Source organism: Antennarius striatus, chromosome 18, assembly GCF_040054535.1.
Source record: "Antennarius striatus isolate MH-2024 chromosome 18, ASM4005453v1, whole genome shotgun sequence".
NCBI lineage: Eukaryota > Metazoa > Chordata > Actinopteri > Lophiiformes > Antennariidae > Antennarius > Antennarius striatus.
Genome location: NC_090793.1, coordinates 18,662,501 through 18,684,000, shown reverse-complemented (window position 1 = coordinate 18,684,000; position 21,500 = coordinate 18,662,501). Strand labels below are relative to the sequence as shown.

At 40.1% G+C, this 21,500-nt stretch overlaps 1 protein-coding gene across 5 annotated transcripts in view; it reads right to left on the bottom strand.

Annotated features, from left to right (window-relative positions):
- Positions 1-21,500, bottom strand: part of kirrel1b (kirre like nephrin family adhesion molecule 1b) — a 56,246-nt gene that overhangs the window by 12,990 nt on the left and 21,756 nt on the right. For 2 of the 5 annotated variants that reach the window (XM_068341335.1, XM_068341338.1), the window contains exons 1-4: positions 7,156-7,903; positions 3,474-3,641; positions 2,944-3,101; positions 489-639 (exon numbers count right to left, since the gene is read on the bottom strand). In XM_068341335.1, the coding sequence (XP_068197436.1) occupies positions 489-639; positions 2,944-3,101; positions 3,474-3,641; positions 7,156-7,384 (706 nt within the window). In that variant the 5' untranslated portion in view covers positions 7,385-7,903. Of the gene's footprint in view, positions 1-488; positions 640-2,943; positions 3,102-3,473; positions 3,642-7,155; positions 7,904-21,500 lie in introns of those variants that run through there. The other 3 variants (XM_068341336.1, XM_068341339.1, XM_068341337.1) reach the window with 2 other exon arrangements.

Below are 21,500 nucleotides of genomic sequence, written 5' to 3'. Positions count from 1 at the left end.
CTGAGATGAAACTGAGAATGATGGTTGTGTTTCACAGATAAATATATTATATCTCTAAAAATATTCATTCATCTCTTGAATAAAAACCTCAATTCTCCACAGACTGGTTCTACTGTTACTGCAGATATAATACCAGTACAGTAATAACTAACTAAACTGGTTTGGAAAAAAAAACAACAACCATCAATTTTCTTGTTTGAAAATTCAAACTACAGTTTCCCTGTGACCAGTTTTTTGTTCTTCAGGGAAATGATTGAAATTCTCTCAAACATAAAAAATCTTTCTGGTTTTTCCACATATTGAGGGAAATCAAGACGATGAACTGCTCTGGGAGAAAATCACTGGCTCCACAGATAATGCCAAATCAATGACAACAGCTGAATCAAACCTGGAGCTAGTCCAAGATTTAGAATGGGGGGGGGGGTAGTGCTGGTAAATGCAGTTCTGGGTTCTTTTTCCCCCCTGATGGGGGCAGGTGTGTGACCTACGGTGGACGTTGAGGGTAACAGTGGCTCGTTTGCCCATTGGCACCGCCGGGTTGCTCGCCACGCAGGTGAAGTTGCGGCCGCTGTCGGTGTCAGTCGGCGTGATGGGGAGGTAGCTCCTGGTCGTCACCCTCTTCCTGTCTGGAAGCACTTCCTGTTCCGCGGGCGAATAAGGGAGGGAAGAGGGGGGTTATGGGTGGAGAAATGCATGGGTTCAATTCAGAGAAACAAATCAAAAAAAAGAGGGAGGATGATGATGGACGAAAAAACAAAACACCAGGAGGATAAGTGGGAAATGTGAAAAACATAGGGGAGGAAAAAAATAAGAAATGTAAGAGTTACAAATAGAGCAGAGTATGATAAAGTAAATAAAAATACATATAAAAATATGAAGAGCAAGATAGAAGTGACAGAAGAAAGAGGAGTGAAAAAAGTGCAAAAGGAGAATTTAGTTTGAAGGAGAAGCTTTCCAAAAACCCATGTTCTCGCACTTTATCTTCATAATACAGACATTTAATGTTGGAACAGGAAAATAACTGCATGCAAAATGTTCTTTCAATTAACACAAGCAATTCAGATTTCTAATGACTGTGGATTTTGCATTCGGAATGACGACAGAATGCATTAACACAGTAGAACTGAAACATTTCACTGATTTATCAGCTGTAATTATTTTGCAGCTTTTTTTCCCCCACTTTAACTCCATTCTATTACAAATACGTACATTTGGCTAATTGGACAGACAGGAAAAGCATATTTGAAGAAGTCATAATGACTTGGGAGTTTGTGATGGCCATTCTTTACAGTTTTGGGACATTTTAAATGATTTTCTTTTATAAATACTTAAAAGATGAGCCAGTTTTGAAAATAATCACTAGCTGCTACAATTTTTTCCTACACATGAGGTCTTGTTGGTGTCAGGAGGCAGCAACAAACTGTCAGAGAAGGGATGCACATAGTTTTTGCTGTAGTGTAAATACTGTACACGGTTGGTGTACAGACTGATGGTTTTTTGAAGAGAAAAACCCTGCATCGGAGTGATCTGACGTGACACAGGTCAAATCTTTTTCGATAGAATGCAGGAATTGTACAAAGTTAACGTGAAGACCATGTGAAGCCTAAGCGTGAATCAACAATGTGATGTAAAAAGTAGTTACATATCAAGTTTTTTAAAAATTTATTCCACTTTAAACATCTTTGATCATCATGTTCACACATTAAAAATAAACTGTTAAAATGAAATAACGGTACATGTGACAGATTAGTGTGTAAAAATTGGAATATCTATATAAAAAAACCTGTTTTTGTGTGTTTTTTTTGGATGAAGAGTAATTCCTTAGCAAATGTGATCCGAAGTCGACTTCTAAAAAAAAAAGCTTTGTCAGATTTCTTCTTACTTCAGTGTCACCTCAGACTATTTGTCAGTTCAGACACGCTGCTTTTGCTTCGCTAAACGTGATAGTGTGATTGCATACTGTCAGTATTTTACATTTTAATTTCATTTTGTTTGGCCGTTGTTCCTTTCATCAAATGAGAGGATAAGCACGGCTCTCTCACTGTGACAATATGCAAAGTTTCCATTAGAAATAACTGATCGTAGCTTGTTTCTCTTTATATTCCGGTGTTTTTTGATTGCCACTATTGAAAATAAATTGCCTGATATGAAACTAAATTGTCAACTCATTACACTCTGTTGTCATCTTCAGTCTGATGTTGGCTTTCGCTCTAACAGGTTTTCTGTGTGGGAGGAATGTTTTTCTTCCCTTCACCAATCACTACAGAGTAAAATATCCACTTAATATTAATAGAAATAACAGAAAATCATTTATTGACACTCAAACTAGCGCATTAGCTTTGCTTGGTATTTTGATGCCCCACAAGTGAACTACTGGAGCTGACGTTTGGCGTGAGGCTGCCACCAGTCACCGGTTCATAAGAGACGATCACATTCATGCAATTCAGGTTCACCTATTTACCTTTAAGTTGTGTGTTTTTGTAGTGAAAGAAAACCCAAGAAACCAGAAACAACATGTGAACTCCAAACGTAAAAGTCAAATGAGGACTTTGTTGCTGTGAGGAAACAGGATTACCTACTGCACCATCGGAAACTTGATGGTAAAACAGATAATTTCAAGGTTTTTCCACAGGAAATCATTCATAAATCATCATGTAACAAATATGCCTCACATCTGATGAGACATCAATATTTTGCTCATCATAACCCAAGTAAATCTTGTGCTGACTTTGTGTGGTGTTTTGCACAAGCTGTATAATGCAGGACTCTGGGGTGTGTGTGTGTGTGTGTGTGTGTGTGTGTGTGTGTAGTGTATTTCCCTTTTGCACAGCCCGCAGCAAAACAACAAACAAGCAACAAACTGAACTCATGTGTTTTATTTTGTGTGACTTGTACACATGTGTTGCCATCATCCCATTGTATGCATGGATGTGTGTGAGTCACCGTGGACTGGTAGGCCCCCTCCACATTGGCCCCATCCTTGGTCCACTGGATGTGCGCTGCAGGCTTGGCCCCGCGGGTCACGCAGGTCAGATTGTACGGGGTTCCGGCCATCAGGAGGAGCTCCGGGGTTCCGTCCACCACTGGGTTCTCAGGGGGGACTGGAGGGGGGGTGGGGGTGCACAAATCCAAGAGTGTGGAAAACATTTACATATTCATAACAACAATTTTCGAACGGAGAATAAATCAGTCCCGTCCTTCAACCTCTCAAATAATTTTGTTTCTATTAAATTCTTTGTCTTTTGGAAATCATCTTAATCCATTATATCATCTAATATAACTGTCAAATATCTTTCTGATGGGGTTAGAAATGCTCGACATGTAGCCTTAACTGATGAGGAATGTCCAACCACACTCCCCCATCTATAAAATGTTTCTGGCGTTCATTCTTTCAACTCAAGGACACGAGCATCAGCACGAAGTTCGACTTTAATTCTAATTCTAAATCCTGAACACACATCCGGTTGACTTACTGAGCACGTTGAGTTTGGCCCTCCTGGAGCGCAGAGCCGCCTCCGTGGCCTGACACTCGTACAGCGAGTCGTCAGACAACTCGGCGTTGGAGATCTCCAGGTTGTACTGGCCGATGTCCAGAGACCTCAGCACGCGATACCTAGGCCAGGCTGGGGGAGACATCAGATCTACAGTTAAATAAATGAGGAAAAACGCCGAATGAGAAGCCTTTGTTGGATTTTCTACTGGGAGTCATGTGTGTCTTTCTGCAGGTCAAAAAAAGCAACTGTTTAGTTTTTAGTTTCACCAGCATCACCTTCACAAACAATCTAGTCTGTACTGAGAGACAGCGAGCGATACACAAGAAACTCTATCAGGATTTGCTGCAAAATGTTTGATTTAATTCCACTTTTCCGCATATAACTTAATGAAAAAAAATGAATTCATGAGGGACATGAATTAACTTTGCCAGACAGGAGGGTTATTTCCAACTCTCAAAAAAAGTTGTTGCTCAAATAGTAAAGATAGTTTATTTAAAGGAGTCAGTGGAAGAGAGGGATATACGCCAAAAATGGGACAGAATTTTGGAGTAAATATGCGGTAAAGTTTCATCCATCTCTGCAGTATCAGGGTTGGAAGTGAATCTAAAGATCCATAAATTTAAAAAAAAAAAAAAGTACAGAAACCCTTTTAAACAGAAAACAATTACACAGTGTTAGAGTCTGCATTTTTTGTCCTTTGACTTGTTTACAAGACGAAGCAAATGTGAAAGCTCTTGTGGACGCGGATGAAAGCTGAATCACAATTAGATGACATCAATCCTAGACAGCGAGGAGCTAATGAGACATATATCGACGTGAAAATGTCAAGGCCTTCGGAAGAAAAACAAATAACATTTGGTAGTGACGGAATCTGTTTCAGGAGTTTTGATGACCTTTTTGGATAAACCATCTAAATGGAGATGATAGCGTGTCCTCTATACATCACACACACATACACACACACACACACACACACACACACACACACAGCGATGTAGTCAGAGATAAACAGCTTGAATCGTTTTCAACAAGCATCATATATCATATAATAACACCACATCGGTTCTTGTACACAAACTGTAGAACTGCAGGGGAGTGCTGGTCCAATTACATACACCCCCGCACCTCTCAGTTTGAACCCCTCGCCTCTCAGACAAAGACATAAATGGAACACGACGTCCCACTAGGGGGCACTCATTGATCCTCCATGTCCAATCCGAACATGACATCATGGATTCAGATGGCAAACAGGCAGGCAGGCAAACAGGCAGGCAGACAGGCAAACAGGAAGGCAGACAGGCACATAGGCAGGCAGTTGGGGTGCAGGGAGGAAGTGGGAAGGAAGGGGGGGGGGGGACAAAAAGTATTAGTGGAGATTACATCATCCTCTCCAGTACCTTGCAGCATAGCAACCACAGAGGTGAAAGCCCCCCAGGGAGAAGAGGAAGAAAGAGGAGGAGGAGGGTGAAGATGAACAATGAAGTGCCACCTCTGAAGCCTGCTGGTAGCAGAAGAGCCCAGTGTGTGCATGGAGTGACGTGATACACACACGCATGCATACACACATGTTGCTCAACATGGATGGAAGGGCTTCGCTTTATGTTTTGTGTATTTCATGTATGACATCACGCATAACTGTTTTTTGGACTGTGAATACACAGACAGCTCTTACACGCTCGTGTGTGTGTGTGTGTGGGTGGGTGTGCAAAACTGCAGGTGTAAATTGACTGCCTGATCCAACACTCCCACACTGTCATCAATGGCAGTACAAAGTCACAGGGGCACACATAACAGCCTCTTATACATTCTATTCCAAGCCTCAACCGCAGCTCAATAGATCAGAAAAAACCCCCTGAATCTATTCGTTTGTTCAAATATTAAACATGAATTCATTTACAAAGAAAAGTCTTTAACAAGAAGACAAAAAAACAAAAACAAGACAGAGACGTTGTGTCTGGGATTGAAGGGCAGACATCTTTAGGATGAATAATGGACAGAAGGCGATGATGGATGGTTTTAAAGCAGACAAAGGGAGATAGCGACGACAACATGTTTATCAAATACTGTGCGTTTATCACCGCTAGCATGTGTGCAAAAAGACAAGGATAAAGGGAGCAGCGACGACACAAAGACAGAAGAATAAAGAGAGGAGAGGAGCACTCACATCACATGTCAGATTAACCCTGTATGTTTATGTGTGTGCGTGTGTGGGTGGGTGGATGTGTGTGTATGATATGTGTGATGAAATGCGATGTGTGCTTTTAGAGCTGAATGCGTACTGTATGTTATTGAGTACATAATTAGGTGGTTCATGATGGAAAACGTTTACAACATTTTCAGGTGAAACGTATTTATTACCTTCATGAAGGCAATGAAAACAGAAAAACTGAGCATTTCAGACACAGATATTTGAATCACCAAGAGATTTTTTTTTAGTCTCAGTGGATCAACAGGTTTGGATTCACACAGAAAACTCTGCGTCAAAAGATGTGAGAAAAGACAAACCGATTCCAAAATTTCATCCCATGTACAGAACTTTATATGAAAATATTAAAGTGTTGCACATATCGTACAGCCAATTTTGAGATGAGTTACATGAAATCTCACAACATTTATTCAGTATTTTAAATTACAACCTGCTATTATTATACTTTTGTTTAGTCCTATCTGCAATATTTCACTGATGTATACACTAATTTATCAAAAATTATGTTCAAATAATGCATGTAGAGGATGTCAACCCATAATTTAATGCTTAGAATTATATTTTTACATGGGTAAAAATGGGAATTTATGATTTTTATTGAGCATGATGTATACTTTCAAGATCTGAAAACTTTCTCAAAAAATATTACACACTGACCGTAACCCTAACATAATACAGTACGCTTCTGTTTCACAATCTGACATTTTCAAACTAATCTTTTGACCTTTTAAATGATCTAAAATTTGAGATTAATTTTCATAACTGCATTTTGTTTCCAAATATTGGTGCCAATGTTTAATGTTATCACTAGCTGTGGTCATAAGATTTCAATTCCAGCAGTCTGCCGCTGCAGTTAAACACATGTTTGACTCCAGCTGAGGTCATTTGAAAGGAAACATGTTCGTCTCTCCTTTTAGGGACTTCCGCTGACCGTTTCCTGAATGCAGGATAATAAAAAAATGTGTGTCAAGTGACACAGATAGACTAATAAAAGAACTCATTCATCCTGATCATATATTAGTCAATGTGAGCAAACTGACATGAAAAAGTTATAGGTGGGAATAAAATAAAATAACGTGTTGACGCATTCACAGTAAGTCTTTCTGGATCTTCGCTCCAGCCTAAAATATAAATGTGAGTTCAGCTGCTTTTGTCAGCGTGAGGGATTTCCTCTCATTCAGGAGTGATACGCAGGAATCACTTTTGCTCAGACTGTCACTCTGCTGCCTTTTGACCCTTAACTCTCTCTCTGTTCAGTGTTCATTCCCTTAATGTTAAAAAAGGCCTTTACTTTTCAAGCATAATAGATTTTGTTCGGGTTCTTACAGTCAAAAGTGAACCAAATCCATGGTTGAGTTATTCTCCTTCAACTCACTTTGGCCCCCTGCAGGCTGTTGAAACCACAAGTTTTTTTTCCCCTCTTAAATACCGTGGGGGCCCGGTCCCCTCCCTTACCTCTCAGACCCTCTCCTACACCAAGGGCCAGGCCGTCTTTGGTCCACTGGACGATGCCGCTGTAGTTGAACACCACGCAGGACAGCACCACCCTCTCCCCCAGCACCACCGACTGGTCTGCCGGCTCCTGGGAGAAGCGAATGCCCCACACTGCAACAGAGGGACAACCAGGGAAATCAATTTCTAGTCTTTTTTTTTTTTTTTTTGTGACCTGGTCATGAGCTGCCATCTTTTATTGCAGGGTATTGAGCTATACAGTCCCTCTCCGCTCTTATTGACTTGAACTTGTCCATGCGGTTGCTGTTGCGGTGATTTGTTACGTATCTTTATTGTGCGTATGATGTTTTTATCGTCTGCTTTTTATGATGTGTTTTTTTTTTATCGTGAGTAACTTTTAACAGAAGCCAGATCTTTGATTTTTTTTTTTTTTTTTCAAAATCAGGCAGTCAGGTTGATTTTCTTTTCACCCATGCACACATGAAAACCATCAGATTTTATTATTTCACAAAAAAAATGATGAATCCTTTTAGTCAAACCTGCAGCTCAGCGACTTGGGATTCATTTATTTCTCATTTCGTGGCCTCTGCTTGTGTTTTATCCCCCCGGACTTTACTGATGCTCACGTGTGTGTCTCTGCGTGGGTATACATGTGAGTGACATGTGTGTGTGTGTGTGTGTGCACGGATGTGTAAGCACGTTTGTGCAGCAAGAACATCACTGCCAAGCTGTGATACAGCCTGCTCTTTTTTCGTCACACAGTACAAAGGATTTTTGCTTACACACACATTTCCCTCAAGTAAAAAAAAAAAAGCCTTTTGGGCGACTGCAACGCCACTAAAATACACATTTATGAAAAAACAGTTGAAGTGTAGCCCCCTCGTGCATTAACACTCTCACATAAAGAGAGAATGTCAGGTGAGGAGGCGGGGGCACCAACCCAGCTCTGTTTTCATCTGTTTGCATCATCAGGTAAAGTCGTTTCATATTCTGCACAAAGTCTTGCAGTAAAGGAGCTTTAATTAAGGCAGAGAGGGAGAAAATGGAGTTCTATGACACCAACACACTCCCTACACACACACACACACACACACACACACACCGATTCACATCCAATTTACGCACACATAAACATAAGAATGACTCACATGAAATCGCATACAGCTAACGAGTTGGGTTTGTCTTTCCGTGGGCTATTCTGTTCTTGGATCGTGGTTTAAAACAATCCTGTTGGCTCATTAAGGCGACGCCGCCTAATAAAGCAGGCCGAGGCTCGGAGGGACACGTCTCACAGGGATTCACACACAAAAGGTGAAAACAACTGGGGGAGATTTACTGATATGCCAGGAGGATCGCACAACCTGCCATGGTATTTTTTTTTTAACGGAAGCATCCTTTAATGGAGACACAAGCACTTTTATCAGCTTCTTCCAGCTCTGAATGAAGGAGATGATTGCTCTCCATCATATGAAGCCAAAAAGGAAACCCTGAAATAAAAACTATTTTCAAACAAAGTTCCTGGTGAGTTTCTGTTCTGGCTTCTTGATTTTAAACTTACCCATTCCCTTGTATTCCATCATTACAAATGTGAATCATTCTTAAGTTAGCTTTTGAGAAATGTTTCTTATTTTAGCTTCAAGCTCACCAAATTAAATAGGAACAGCTTCTTATTAGAGCCGCCAGTTTGTCTGCGTAAACAGAACCAGTGCAACAGCAGCGAGAATGTGGCATCACTGTTATTCACAAATAATCTGATGTTCTTTAGGAAGTTTTAATCAGGGCAAATTGTATTATTATCATCATCAAATTTTATCTTTTGAACACTTAATCACATCAGCAGACATTTGAAAGCGCTTTTACAGACAGAAAACCTCCAGCGGAAAAACTCCCTAATTGAGGAAGAAACTCCAGACAGGATCCAGATTCTGGAGGGGTTAAAAGAAATATGTACAATGGAAATAAAAATGGGGGAAAACAAAGAGACACAGAAAGGCCGGACATACTGTGACTGTACCCACAATACCTCTGTTAACGCCCCATCAGACTTGGACTTACTACAACCCTTAAGCCTTAAACTCTTAGTTCTGTAACTATAATTTAAGGTTAATAGTTTTCTAGCAGTCAACGATTTAAATTTGAGGATCCAGAATTTTTATTATTATTGAAATGCTGGATTTCCTTCTTTATCAAACATGCAACATAATTGGACTGAATTTTCTTCTCTTCCTCCCACAAAGTTTCACTGAAATCCACTTTGCGGAGTTGAATTAATCGACCCCGATGAACGTAAATATAAATTTCTCCATTTCTTGCGATCAAGTTTTTCTGAGTCTGGAATGATGTTCATCGTTCTATTTCTAAGGTGTGAAAGCGAAAAATGGAATCTGCTGCGGTTTCCTGCAGAGAAGAAGAAGAAGAAGAATGAGGAGCTGCAGCGATGTGATATCCTGCTGACATGAGTGATTTACATGTGGGTCATGTTGTGCATGATTTATGCAAAATTAACAGCTATTACAAGAGGGGGGCTCTTCTTTGTGTAGAACTCTGTATATATAATCCCCTGAGACTGTGTATATTATTATGTGTATGTGTGTGTGTGTACGGGGTGGGGGTTGCATGTGTGTTTGAGAGACAGAAAGGCAGAAAAGTGTGACAGGAAGATAAACAAGAGCTTCTGAAAAAGCGGATTTTTTTTTTTTCGTGCTGCCATTCTAACCGTGTTAGAAAACGTGTCGGCTTGATATTTATTGTTCCACAAACCTGTTGTACCTTCACAAAACATGCCATGTTTGCCAGACCAGAAGGCTGGCAGGGCTTTTCTTGAAGAATCAGGCGACAAAACAACCAATCAACCAACGAAACAATCAACCAACCAACCAACCAACCAGAGATCCAAGTTCAAGAGATTCTGATTCAAAAAGACAATAAAAATTTCTATTTGTGTCATGATTCATAAATGTACATGGGTGTGTGTGTGTGTGTGTGTGTGTGTGTGTGTCCTGTCAGCCTGAAGCAGTGACACAGAGGAAGAGAGTCATACTGACAGAGAACAGAGATGTAATTAACCCTACAGGATACCCCCCGCTGCCCCCCCAGCACACAACACAGTACTCCTCCTTTATCTCTTCTCCCCCCCCCACTTCAGAATCCCCCCATCTCACTCCTCCCTCCTCTCCCTCTCTTCCTCCCTCTGTTCCTTCATCTTTAATCTCCTTTTCATGTCTGTCAAGTTCTGCAAAACATTTTACCATAAATTTTCAGAAATTAATCAACTGTAGTTTTTGGAAATGTTACCGTTTCAGAATATTACTTCAAATAGTTTTCATTACTAGATACTTGTAAATTTACAAGACAAGTCTACAAGTTAACTATTAAATTACTGTATATTTATAATACATCACATGCACCTGAATCTACATTATGTATCCTGTATTTAATGATGCCTGCAGATCAGGAGCAGTGATCTGTCACACAATCTGGAGCGTGTACACTGAAGGGGCCAGGGGCCAGGGGCCAGGCTTCATGTACCTTCAGATAGACTGCTTTAGCCCCTGAGCAACTGTGACTGCAACCACCGTACTACTTATGAAAAATAACATCCTATTTTAAACTTATTTGATTGATAATTTCTCTCAGGGAATAATGAACTCAAACAAGGACACAATAGGAAAGTGCAAGAACAGAGATGTTACAAGAAAACCTTACCTTGTACTGATAGCGCTGGACAGACTATAATCACTATTATGACAGGATTGAACTCATTGCCTGACAATTAAAAAAAAAAAGTAAAATGAATATACCTGTTCTGAGATGCTGAGATGTAACCTGTTAAATATAATATGTATAGATTGATGAATCGACTTAAAGGCTCCATTTCTAGGGTACAGGCCCCACTAAACTCCCATTCACCTTGTTTGTTAGTCCATTAGGTAAGAAGTACCTGATGCTGCTGTTTTAAGTACCGTCTCCTTTGTGGTTCCGAACAAGCAGAGCAGGTCATGTGACATGTGATGGTTGACTTTCGGTCAATGCCCGGCATGTGGAGGATCCTGCAGAGCACAAATCAATGGTCTCCACACAGTTCAGTTGTTTCTACTGTTTCCGTTTTTTGCCGTCTCCGTGCCTTCCCAGGCTTCTTTGCGTTCATCTTCATCCGTTCTGCCCTGAATCATTAGCGTGAGGTATGATGTTCTGTTTAGCATCCTCTCCCTCTCCCTGCATAATGACCCAGTTGTACTATAGAAGAAAAAACAACAACCTTGGTGCCCAGACGTATAATCTTAATGTCTTCAATATCTTTTATTTACTTTCTTCTTTTTCCCACCAGACTGGGATTTGTTGAACATCCTCACAAGTGCCGTTTAAGCAGCCTTGCGTCAATTTATGTACTAAACATTAAGTGTAAACACAGCAAATGATAGCTAGGTTAACATTTTTCGTTCCATGAAAATTGGATACACGATTGCAACTTAATATAAAAATGTAATGTGCTCAAAAGAAAAGAAACTCAAAGATTGTCACAACTTGACTGGAAATTAAAAAAAAAGATGTGATAAAGTATTTTTCATTTTCATAACCCAATGAAGTGCAAAATATCTATATATTTAAAATCCTGTCAATTTATTCTTACTAAATTTTTCTGCTAACGGCATTATTTTAATGGTCAGCTGAAGATGGCAGTAATGGTTTATTACTATTACTGAGGTCAGCAGTGACTTGAGATACTTTATAACATGCTGACTAACATTTTACTACATCCTTAAACCTTTTTTAACCTTCACCAAAGTTTATTTGTTGCCTAAAGCTAACCCCAGATGAAATCTTAGATTTGAACTTATCACTTCTCTGTACTTTATGAGGACACTAGCCACCCCCCCCCCAAGTTCCTGCCCTTTAATGCCCTTTAAAGTCTTACGGTATTTCTTTACTTCACATTTTGGATGATATCGATCGAAGTGAATCATTTCTAGTAGCGTCCAATTTCAAAAAGCTGTTCAAAAGTGTATGATTGACTTGCTGTTTTACAAATCAAACACGTCTCTCCCATCATGCATCGCTTTGGTTTGGAATCCAGGTTGACATTCAAAAGGAAGGAATTCTGGGAGGGTTTTTTATGAACCGCAGTGGGACGTCTTGTCATCCCATCCGACGCGGTCGCATTATTCACTGAAGAATGCAGCCACTGTTGCAAGAACTACACTGTGGTCACCAGAGGCCAAATAGAATCTCCAGCAAGCAAATCATTCCCCATGTAGAAATGAAAGGACAGTTTATGAGGATAGTAACCTTAAACTGCAGTCCTCCACACCCCGAAGCCTTCATTCTAACCCCTGCCCCCGAAAAACTGCCACACTGACCCTCTCCTTGTATTCATTTCTCACTTCTGCCTCCAGGCTAAAGCTCGATCCCATTTTCAACCGCACACCACTCTCAGGCAAGAGAAAGCACACTGTGCATGTGCGTGCGTGTGTGTGTGTGTGTGTGTGTGTGTTACATGTTTACCCTCACGCCTGCATACATATCTGTCATTGTTGCATTGTGTATGCCGTACGTTGCCTATTTGCCATTTGTGAAAAGGCAGGAAAGGGCAAAGTGTGGAAAGCAGTGAAAGAAGGTGCTTGAATTACAAAAATACATGTGTATGTGTGTGTGTAAGGAGAAAGAGTGTTGAGAAAGGTGAGAAACAGAGGATGGAGGACACAGACAACAGTTGAAAAAAGGTAAAGGCCCATCTGCAGCTGGTTGTCATTCAAGCATTCCCATGGCTCATTATTGCTCTTGAATATAAGAATGAATAGAATCAGGAGGGTTCCTCTTTGAATAAATCCTCAAAGTAAAAAAACAACAAAATTTATTTATTAAGCCTCTTCCTTTTACAAATGATCACTGGATCATGTTCTCTCTCCATGCACAAGTGGTTCATTTGAAAAGGACAACTGTTGAGCTAGCAGCGCTAAAGAAAGTGTTTCAAAAAGGAGACACAAAACATCCTGCTGCTGGAAAAATAGCAGAATGATAAATCTGCTCAGTTTATCTCGAAAAAAAAAAAATTAAATAAGCAAATTAATCAACCCAATAATGAGAGACTCTCCTAAAGCAGTTATTTATTATCATCATCATTTATTTATCATCATTTATTTATGACCATCATTGATAATATGGAATATTGAAGATATTGAATATATTTTATACAAAATACAAGAACTTGGATTACAGCTGGACTAAAAACACCTTTTAATCTCTCTTTAACATAAAGCAGAACTCATTTACCAGAAGAAGATTCAACAAAAGAACAGGTTACTTTCATTTATGTATTTTTGTCTCTGCTGGAGCCTAGCCCAGCTTTACGACAATTCACCTCAGCTACACATTTCTGGAGGTGGGAGGAAAATGGATTTATTATGTGTTTGTTATGGATGTGTCTACATTTAGAAATGAGGAAAGTTTCATGTGTCAGAAAGTTGTCAGCACGATCCTGTGGTGTGTTTTTAGTCTAACTCACTGCATGCCCCCACCCCCCCCCACCCCCCCAAGGGGTCTGACCCTAGAGCTAACATGGATATCAATGTACACAGTCCACATGCTGAAAGTTACACAAAGTAATCTGAAATCTGTCTGACAATAAAGACCATGTGTGCCCCCAGTCAGCGAGCAGCAGACGTCAGAATACAGTGACCTGTTTGTTCTGATTGGCTGAGAGGGATGACTGCACACTTCCTGTGGGATCAAACGCTGCCTGTTTGTTTCAATGTTTTGTTTTGTTTTGTAGAAATATTATCGATGTAACATCTACGCGCCCGAAGCCCACAGTGTGAAGCTGACAGAGACGAGCATGAGAGCAGACAGAAAGACAGAAAGGGACTGAATGACACACAGAGATGAGAACTCAGTGTCCCGGCTCCCTCACAGCACAGTGCAGTGATTTCCCAGAGTTCCCCTCGCCACCAAACGATATTTTTATTTCCCCTTACAAACACTTCCAGCAGGAACACAGGAGCAGCATAAAGCTGGCCGCAGAGGAGCTGCTCAGCAAGCCAGGCAGTTATTGGAAAGTACACACACACACACACACACACACACACACACACACACACACACACACACACACACACACACCTACAAGCTCATCTAGGAGCAATTACTAACTTGTAAATGAAACACACACACTCTAATACACACAGAAATCTGCATGCATGATTCACAAGTACACACACATGCAAAAAGGTAAAGCCTGTAGTAATACTGTATGACACACACACACACACACACACACACACACACACACACACACACACACACACACACACACACACACACACACACACACACACACGTTGTCTGTAAACACACTTTAAGTGTGGCAGGAGTTTAAGCGCTACCGTTGATCACAGCTTAACTCTTCCTCTTATTCTTCATTGTCTGTGTGACCTTAATTAAATTCTTTCGCTTTCAATCGGCTTCAATGTCATTATGTTATTTGCTAATACTTTTGCAAAACACATTATGTGATAGAGGACTAAAAAAAAAAAAGTATCCAAGGACAGAGATGCTTCTCAAGAGGGAGAAACTCCTGACAAGGAACTTATTTCACTACACATGTTGTGCTACTTAGAAAATAGTTGCTAAGGATAACTTTAAAGTCAGGACATACAAACACATGTAGATTATCCTCCCTATCATAGTGGAACAATTGGTCGAATGCAGAATTTTTTTATGAGATGCACATCGTGAGACCCGTCACATAGCAAACTCACAAAAATATAAAGTCTTCACGTCTGAAATCATTAAATAGGACGTGTGAGGTTTACTGCATCGCCAAAAAAATGATGATGATGATGATGGAAATACAACAGTTGATGAAGAGAATGGTATCATGCTGCAGGGGTTGATTATTCTGGGTTCGGATGGATGAAAATGAATGTTATTGGATTGGTGTAACGCCTGTTTCCATGTTTAATCCATACCATTTTCATGCAGTATTGCACAAAATAAGGCTTTTCTTTTCTTTTTTTGTTTTGTTTTTGGATAGTTCATTTTATTTTAGCCTGTTCTTTCTCTCTGTCCTCTAAATTAAGTCCGATTTGTCACGAGTTGATAAAAGCAGCAGCAACAGCTGGCATAGCACTGTTTCATGTTTTCAAAGAGTCGCCTGAACAGCAGGAATCTAATCGGGATTCCAGCAGAAAAGAAATGTGCTGCAAAACTGCTGTGAAAGTGAGTGGTCTAACTGTTGTACTCATTTGCCAAAGAATAAATGTGTGTGATAATTATTCTATCGCTAATGTAACGTATGTACTGATGATCTAATGAGTCAAAACATGAGGAGAACTGGAGAATAAATTAGGGTTAAAATGAGGAATTGGAATTAATTCTATGCGTCTACATGTCAGCTCTGTGATGCAGTTTAACCCTTTGTTCACTCAATGTCAGAATATGAACCCCGAAGACTCCTTTAATGGATGTCTCTAAGCGTGGTGTGATTTTACAAACACATCTAGTCAAAAAGGAAGTTCTTTCACACACACACTGCAGGAGAGAAAGCGGATTTGACACAAGGCATTGCTTTCTCTACCAGTTAAGTTAGACATGTTTTATTAATTGAAGCAGATGAGTAATTTGTGTGCACCAATTATTCCTGAAAACACACAATCTACATGTCAGCAGTAATCACAAATCATATTTTGGAAGTAGGGCACTGGTTCATAGGTTACACACATGCACACACACACATGCACACACACACACACACACACGTACACGCATACATAGAGGATGGTATTAAGTCCTCGTGAAGTTCAGCTTCGTAAGGAGAACACAGTCTAATCATTTCTCCGCTGCAGCCAACCTGATTACACCACTGTGGGCTTCAAACAACCGGGTTGTGTTGGTCGACTCTTTTTTTTTTTTTTACGGAAAGCAGGCAAGAGAGACATTCACAAAAGCTGCGTGCACAATTGCACAACAAATGCACACGAGAACACGCACAACTCACAGCAATCCCTCCCCTCGCTTCCTATCCGCTTCTCCCTGCAGCACTCTCGCAGTCTCTCTAATTGACTTCTGTTTTCTTACATTTCATTTAATCTCTTATTTCATTTTTATTTCCCCCCCCCCCTTTTTTTTTATGATCCCCTATGTCTTCAATTATTCATACCTCTCTCTTTCTCTCTCTCTGATTTCATTCCATCTGGTCTTTCGTGATGTTTAATTCACCTCTTCATTTGGAGAAGGGAGGGCACGGCGGCTGTGGTGCACTGTTAATTGGTTTTTAAGAGTGGTAAGTACATACACGCACACACACACTGGTGTTTGAACACACCAACACACACACACATGTGCACACACATACACACACACACACACATGTGCACACACACACACAATCCTCCCTCTGCTGTCAGAGCACACTGTATGTGTCTGCTGGCATTAACATCATCAAATGAGCACAGAGTGAAAAAGCATGTGGAAGGAAGAAGGCAGTTGTGTGTGTGTGTGTGTGTGTGTGTGTGTGTGTGTGTGTGTTTGAGAGTATTGTGTGTGTGTGTTTTGGTGCATACAATAATAAATGCATAAGACTGAGCAGGTCAATCCTGTGAATGTTGCATTTGATAAAACTTAGATGTGTGTATTCATGGATGAACAAATGTGTGGTTTAGTACTTCTATTTTTCAGAGGGTCCACTAAAATTTTCTAATGTTGTAAATCAATATAATAAATTTAATTGCCTTAATCATAATAGGCTGATTAATCATGATTAATCACTAGAATAAGCGCAGGTTTAAAAGGTTAGTAAATAACTTCCACGTAACTTTTGTGCTATTATAATCTGCACAAGAAAACTTTGTTGTGTAATGTTTTTAAAAAAAAAACCATTCCAACATCTTAGCTTTGTTTTGACGATTTTCTTTTGCTCACAGGCAAAATGATTTTATTAGCCAACCACCCCATGAAGAACAGATCTCCAAACTGAATGTCGACAGCTTGCCTGTGAATTGTTAGCAAAATAAAAGCGTGTGCCAACAGCTCTGCAGTCTTTGCCCTTTCTCTAACATTAAATTCATGAATTTTTGAGACAACAGTTCCCCTGGAGGGTGGATGGGTTGATAGCCTCCCTGAGATAATCTGGATAATGCATTGAAGTCTCTGGTGCTCAGCAGTTAATGTCAATGGGCCTGCAGCCCATGGTGATCCACATGGTGACGGCATTGGTTAGTTTAGCTGTCACTATGTTGACAGATTTGTTATAGCCGCACTCTGCCGGAGCAATCTGAAGTTTAAAGCTTTCTGGAATCTTTTTAAAACTAAAATTTTTTGATTTATCCCTGCTGGGGATGTCATTATGTTCCCTCCATTGCCACATGTTTTCAGTAATTCACTCAGGTGCATTCAAATGGAAAAAAAAATCATGAGTAAAACATTGTAAAATTTCATTTTGAGTTATTTTTTTTACATATATAATTGATTGTAAAGAAATTCATGAAACAAGCTCATCTCTACAGCAAAACATGTATTTTACGAAACATATTAATTTTATTTAGAAGAGATTAAATGCACTTAAAAGGGAGTGCCGAATGAAACCAGGAGTGACTTGGTAAGAAATTAAATATAATTATATATTTAAAAGAAAAGGAACTTATTTTTTTTTAAAAATTCATGCAGGATAACAAATATTTTACATAATCTTTCACCTTACCACCACAAAATCTTTACTACCACCAAGTTTTTACACATCTGACCCTCTTATTCTAGATTTATCCAGGTCCTTCTCCTGAACACAGCTGCATGCTGCTCCTGGAGACAACAACTAAAATTTAAAAAGGAAACCCAAAAATTCAAATCATGACCTTGTAGTGTTATGGAGCATAAAAACAGCCTGTGGGATCGTTACTACCAGCAAAACCCCTTTCACATTAATCTACCAAAATAATATGAATTGATTCATACTCGTACAACACATGCCTTGTTTTTACATACGTGGATTTTAAAAAAAAAGTCCTTTAAATGTGTGAATTTAAAATGATAAAACATCTGAATGAGTTGCGTGCCGTCAATCAAACATGTAAAGGTAAATGCTTGCAGTAGGTGAGAAAGTAAAATGACTTAAAAGTGAATATTTACAAGCTTCTTCTGTGCATGTGTGTGTGTGTGTGTGCACGTGTGCGTGTGTTTGTGTGTGTTCCCAGACAATGCTGCAGACACATCATTAGCCAAATCCAACCTGGACGTCTGATCAGAGGAATGGAATTAAGTTGGGAGCAGATTAGTCATTATCTAAATAATGACCTCCCTCAGCAACTGCTGCACGATTTCCCCTTCAGTAAGAATTGGTGATGTGAACTCCACTGAGGCAGAGAGGAGATGAGATTCTGCTTGTGGAGAGAAATGGCGAAGAGAGAAATAACCTTGCTGTAGACCCATGTGTTCAAAAATAAAAAAGGGAAGAGGATACTTTCATCCTATTAATGACGACGTGAAACAGGACAAAATCCAAGCTGTTGCCATTTAAATGCAATGCTCATGCAGTTTAATCTCATTGTTAATAAGTTACACGGGGAATAAGTGAGTTTTCATGGAGCTGCTGCAGTTAATGCATCAGAACTGGGCGTTTTTCCAAGAACAAGAAAAGCTTAATGTAAATGTCAGGTTTCTGCTCACTCCAGGGAGAAAGGAAAAGGTCTGCAGGTTAAGAAAAACCTTTGTAAGGTGTCCTTTGTAAATTCTGACCTCCTTGTTCTTCTCAGTTTTGTTGTGTTGCATTATATTATGCAAACTGCATGATCTTAAAAAAAAAGAAAAAAAAAGTTCTGTCTGAAATGAAAGTTTGACAACTTATTGAACAGTTGTCTGCAAAGAAATACAGTTTATCTTCTTCATTTGCCCGACGGACACGCAGCTAATTTGCTTTTCATGTTTATTTCAGCCATTTTCAAATATTCACTTTACATTCTTTCCCTCCCTACAGTGACTGCCTGTCATTTTCTCTTGCTGTTCTGGTACTTCTTAATGCAAACATATAATAGAGCGGCTTTGAGAGAGCGTGGGAGATAAAGCTGTGCGTTGGCCCTTTTCTGCCAGAACTTCACAGCAGAGCATTCAACATTCATACTTCTTCTCTAATGTAAGTGTAAGACACCTCCGTTGCCTAAAGACTTTGAAGATCTGATCTCGCCACTGCGAAAGAAGTAGAATATAAAAAAAAAAAAAAGTCTTTCATGTCTGTGTGTGCTGATCTGAACTCAGCTGCACAGGGTACGTCTTAGATCTGGCAATATTTGAAAGTCTGAACCTAATCATGCTTATTTTTTCAGCGCTAGACAAAGTTTAAGCTACAACTTGTCTTATAAGAAGAGGAGAAATTAGAATATTGTTTTTTGGTTTTTTTTGTTGCTCAAAAATATCTAGATTTGTGTGTTCTGTAAATGTAAAACTTATAAAGTAAGAGTTTAGCTCACTACCATGACTGCAAATGCAGGGCTTATCTGTCTATTTAACTGCATTGAAGTACAGTGGCTATGCATCACAAGTCTATCAGTGGACTCGTGGCTTCCAACTGTTTGTCTCCAGGGTACTATGACTCTCTTTTCCCCGATAATTAGACTGCATTAGGTTAGTGTCTGGGAAAAAAGAAAAAAAAAAAAGCATTTCCAGTAGCGATCTTAGAGAAACTTGCTGTCGGGGCAGAATTAAGGTAATGGTTGGATCACTCTTCCTCCCTCTATCTCAGCAGGGGCAGCGAGGAAAAGCACAGCTGTGATCCCTCAAAGGAAATATATCTTAACAGCAGAGTTCAGACTCCTGAGCACACTTCTCAGGCGTTCGCGTTTTATTTTCCTGGCAAAGAAATAAGTGTGCTATATTAGCAGTAGGAGGACATGGTACGAGCCAGCGCTGACCCCCAGTGACTCAGTATGAGAAGAGTCTCATTCAGGCACCTGTAATCTGTATCTGAGGAAGCAGGTAGGCTTCTATTTTTAATATATAGCTGTCGTGCAAATAGCATGAACTACCCCTGAAGTGTGAATTTAAACATGCTTTCACACTTCAGGAGCAAAGTGGTCATGAATAGATCCAGTGGAGACATCTGATGGCCTGGGTGGCCCTCTGTCTGCACGATCTCTCTTTATATATTGATTTAGTGGCATCCAGTGGTGAGGTTACAGATACCTCCAGATACCTTGGTGTATAGGTAAAATAAAACATTTTCTTTATTTAATTTTTTTTTAATTTAATAGTGTTTAAATTCAGTGTGTCTTGATTTATTTTAGGGATGGAGTGGTATTGGTCATCTAGCGCATTTTTTCCATGCCGTTTGTGTTATTTTTGCCTATTTTGGTCAAATGTAAGTCTTGCGTAGCACGGTAATACTTCAGTGTTTTTCAAAGGATGCCTGAGCAAACCAGACATCCATCTATGATTCTGAGCAGAAATCATCTCATCACCATCGTGCATTCCTGTGACAGCGGCTGGCACCTGCTACCTGACCCGCCACCACCAGCATCACCAGCTTCACTCCTGGTTTCCACCCACCGGACCGTCCTCTAAATTTATAAGGGATAAGTCTCTATCGTTCCTTCATTATTGAACATAAAATGTTGATTTGAAGGTTTAATAAAAGGTGGGACCCCTAAACTGAGATGCAGCAGGAGTTTCTGGAGCAACAGCATCCCACAGAAGGGACACATTTTTGAATGAAGTGAAACATCCCTACAATGTCTGCACCGTTTAGATGACAGAGATGCTTCTACATGAGCTCATCTGTTCTTTCTCAAGTTAACACAAAATGCATCATTTCCTGCTCTGTACAGGACTCCCCCCGCCCCCCCCCAAAAAAACTCCATGTTTTTGCCAAACGCTGAGGGTTTTGAGCGACAAATAAAACAGCTTTCCTCGCGCGGCGCCGCTGCTGTCGAGGCACACTGTAAGGCAAAGCTAATATTTGTGAACAAGCCGGTCGCTCAAGAGGTGTTTAACAGAGCAACTGAGGAGACAAACACACAAACACAGGAAGTGACTGTCAGTCACCCGGTCTGTCTGTCTCTCCATCCGTCTGTCTGTCTGTCTCTTTGCTGTCTGTTTGGATTTGTCTGTGGATCACCATGTCTTCCCCTTTCCCTCTGTCATTCTTCCTCTACTCATCCTTTTTTTCAGTCTGTGGGCATGTCTGTCGGTCTCTGTCAATCACTCCCAGTTGCTGTTGCATGCATGTGTGTGTGTGTGTGTGTGTGTGTGTGTGTGTTTTGAACCATCTCCATCTTCATCCGTCTATCTCTGTGCCTTCTCCAGCTCCTCTTTCTCATCTTTCCCCCCCGTCTCCCTGTCAGCCTTGTCTATTTCGATCTGTCTGCTTA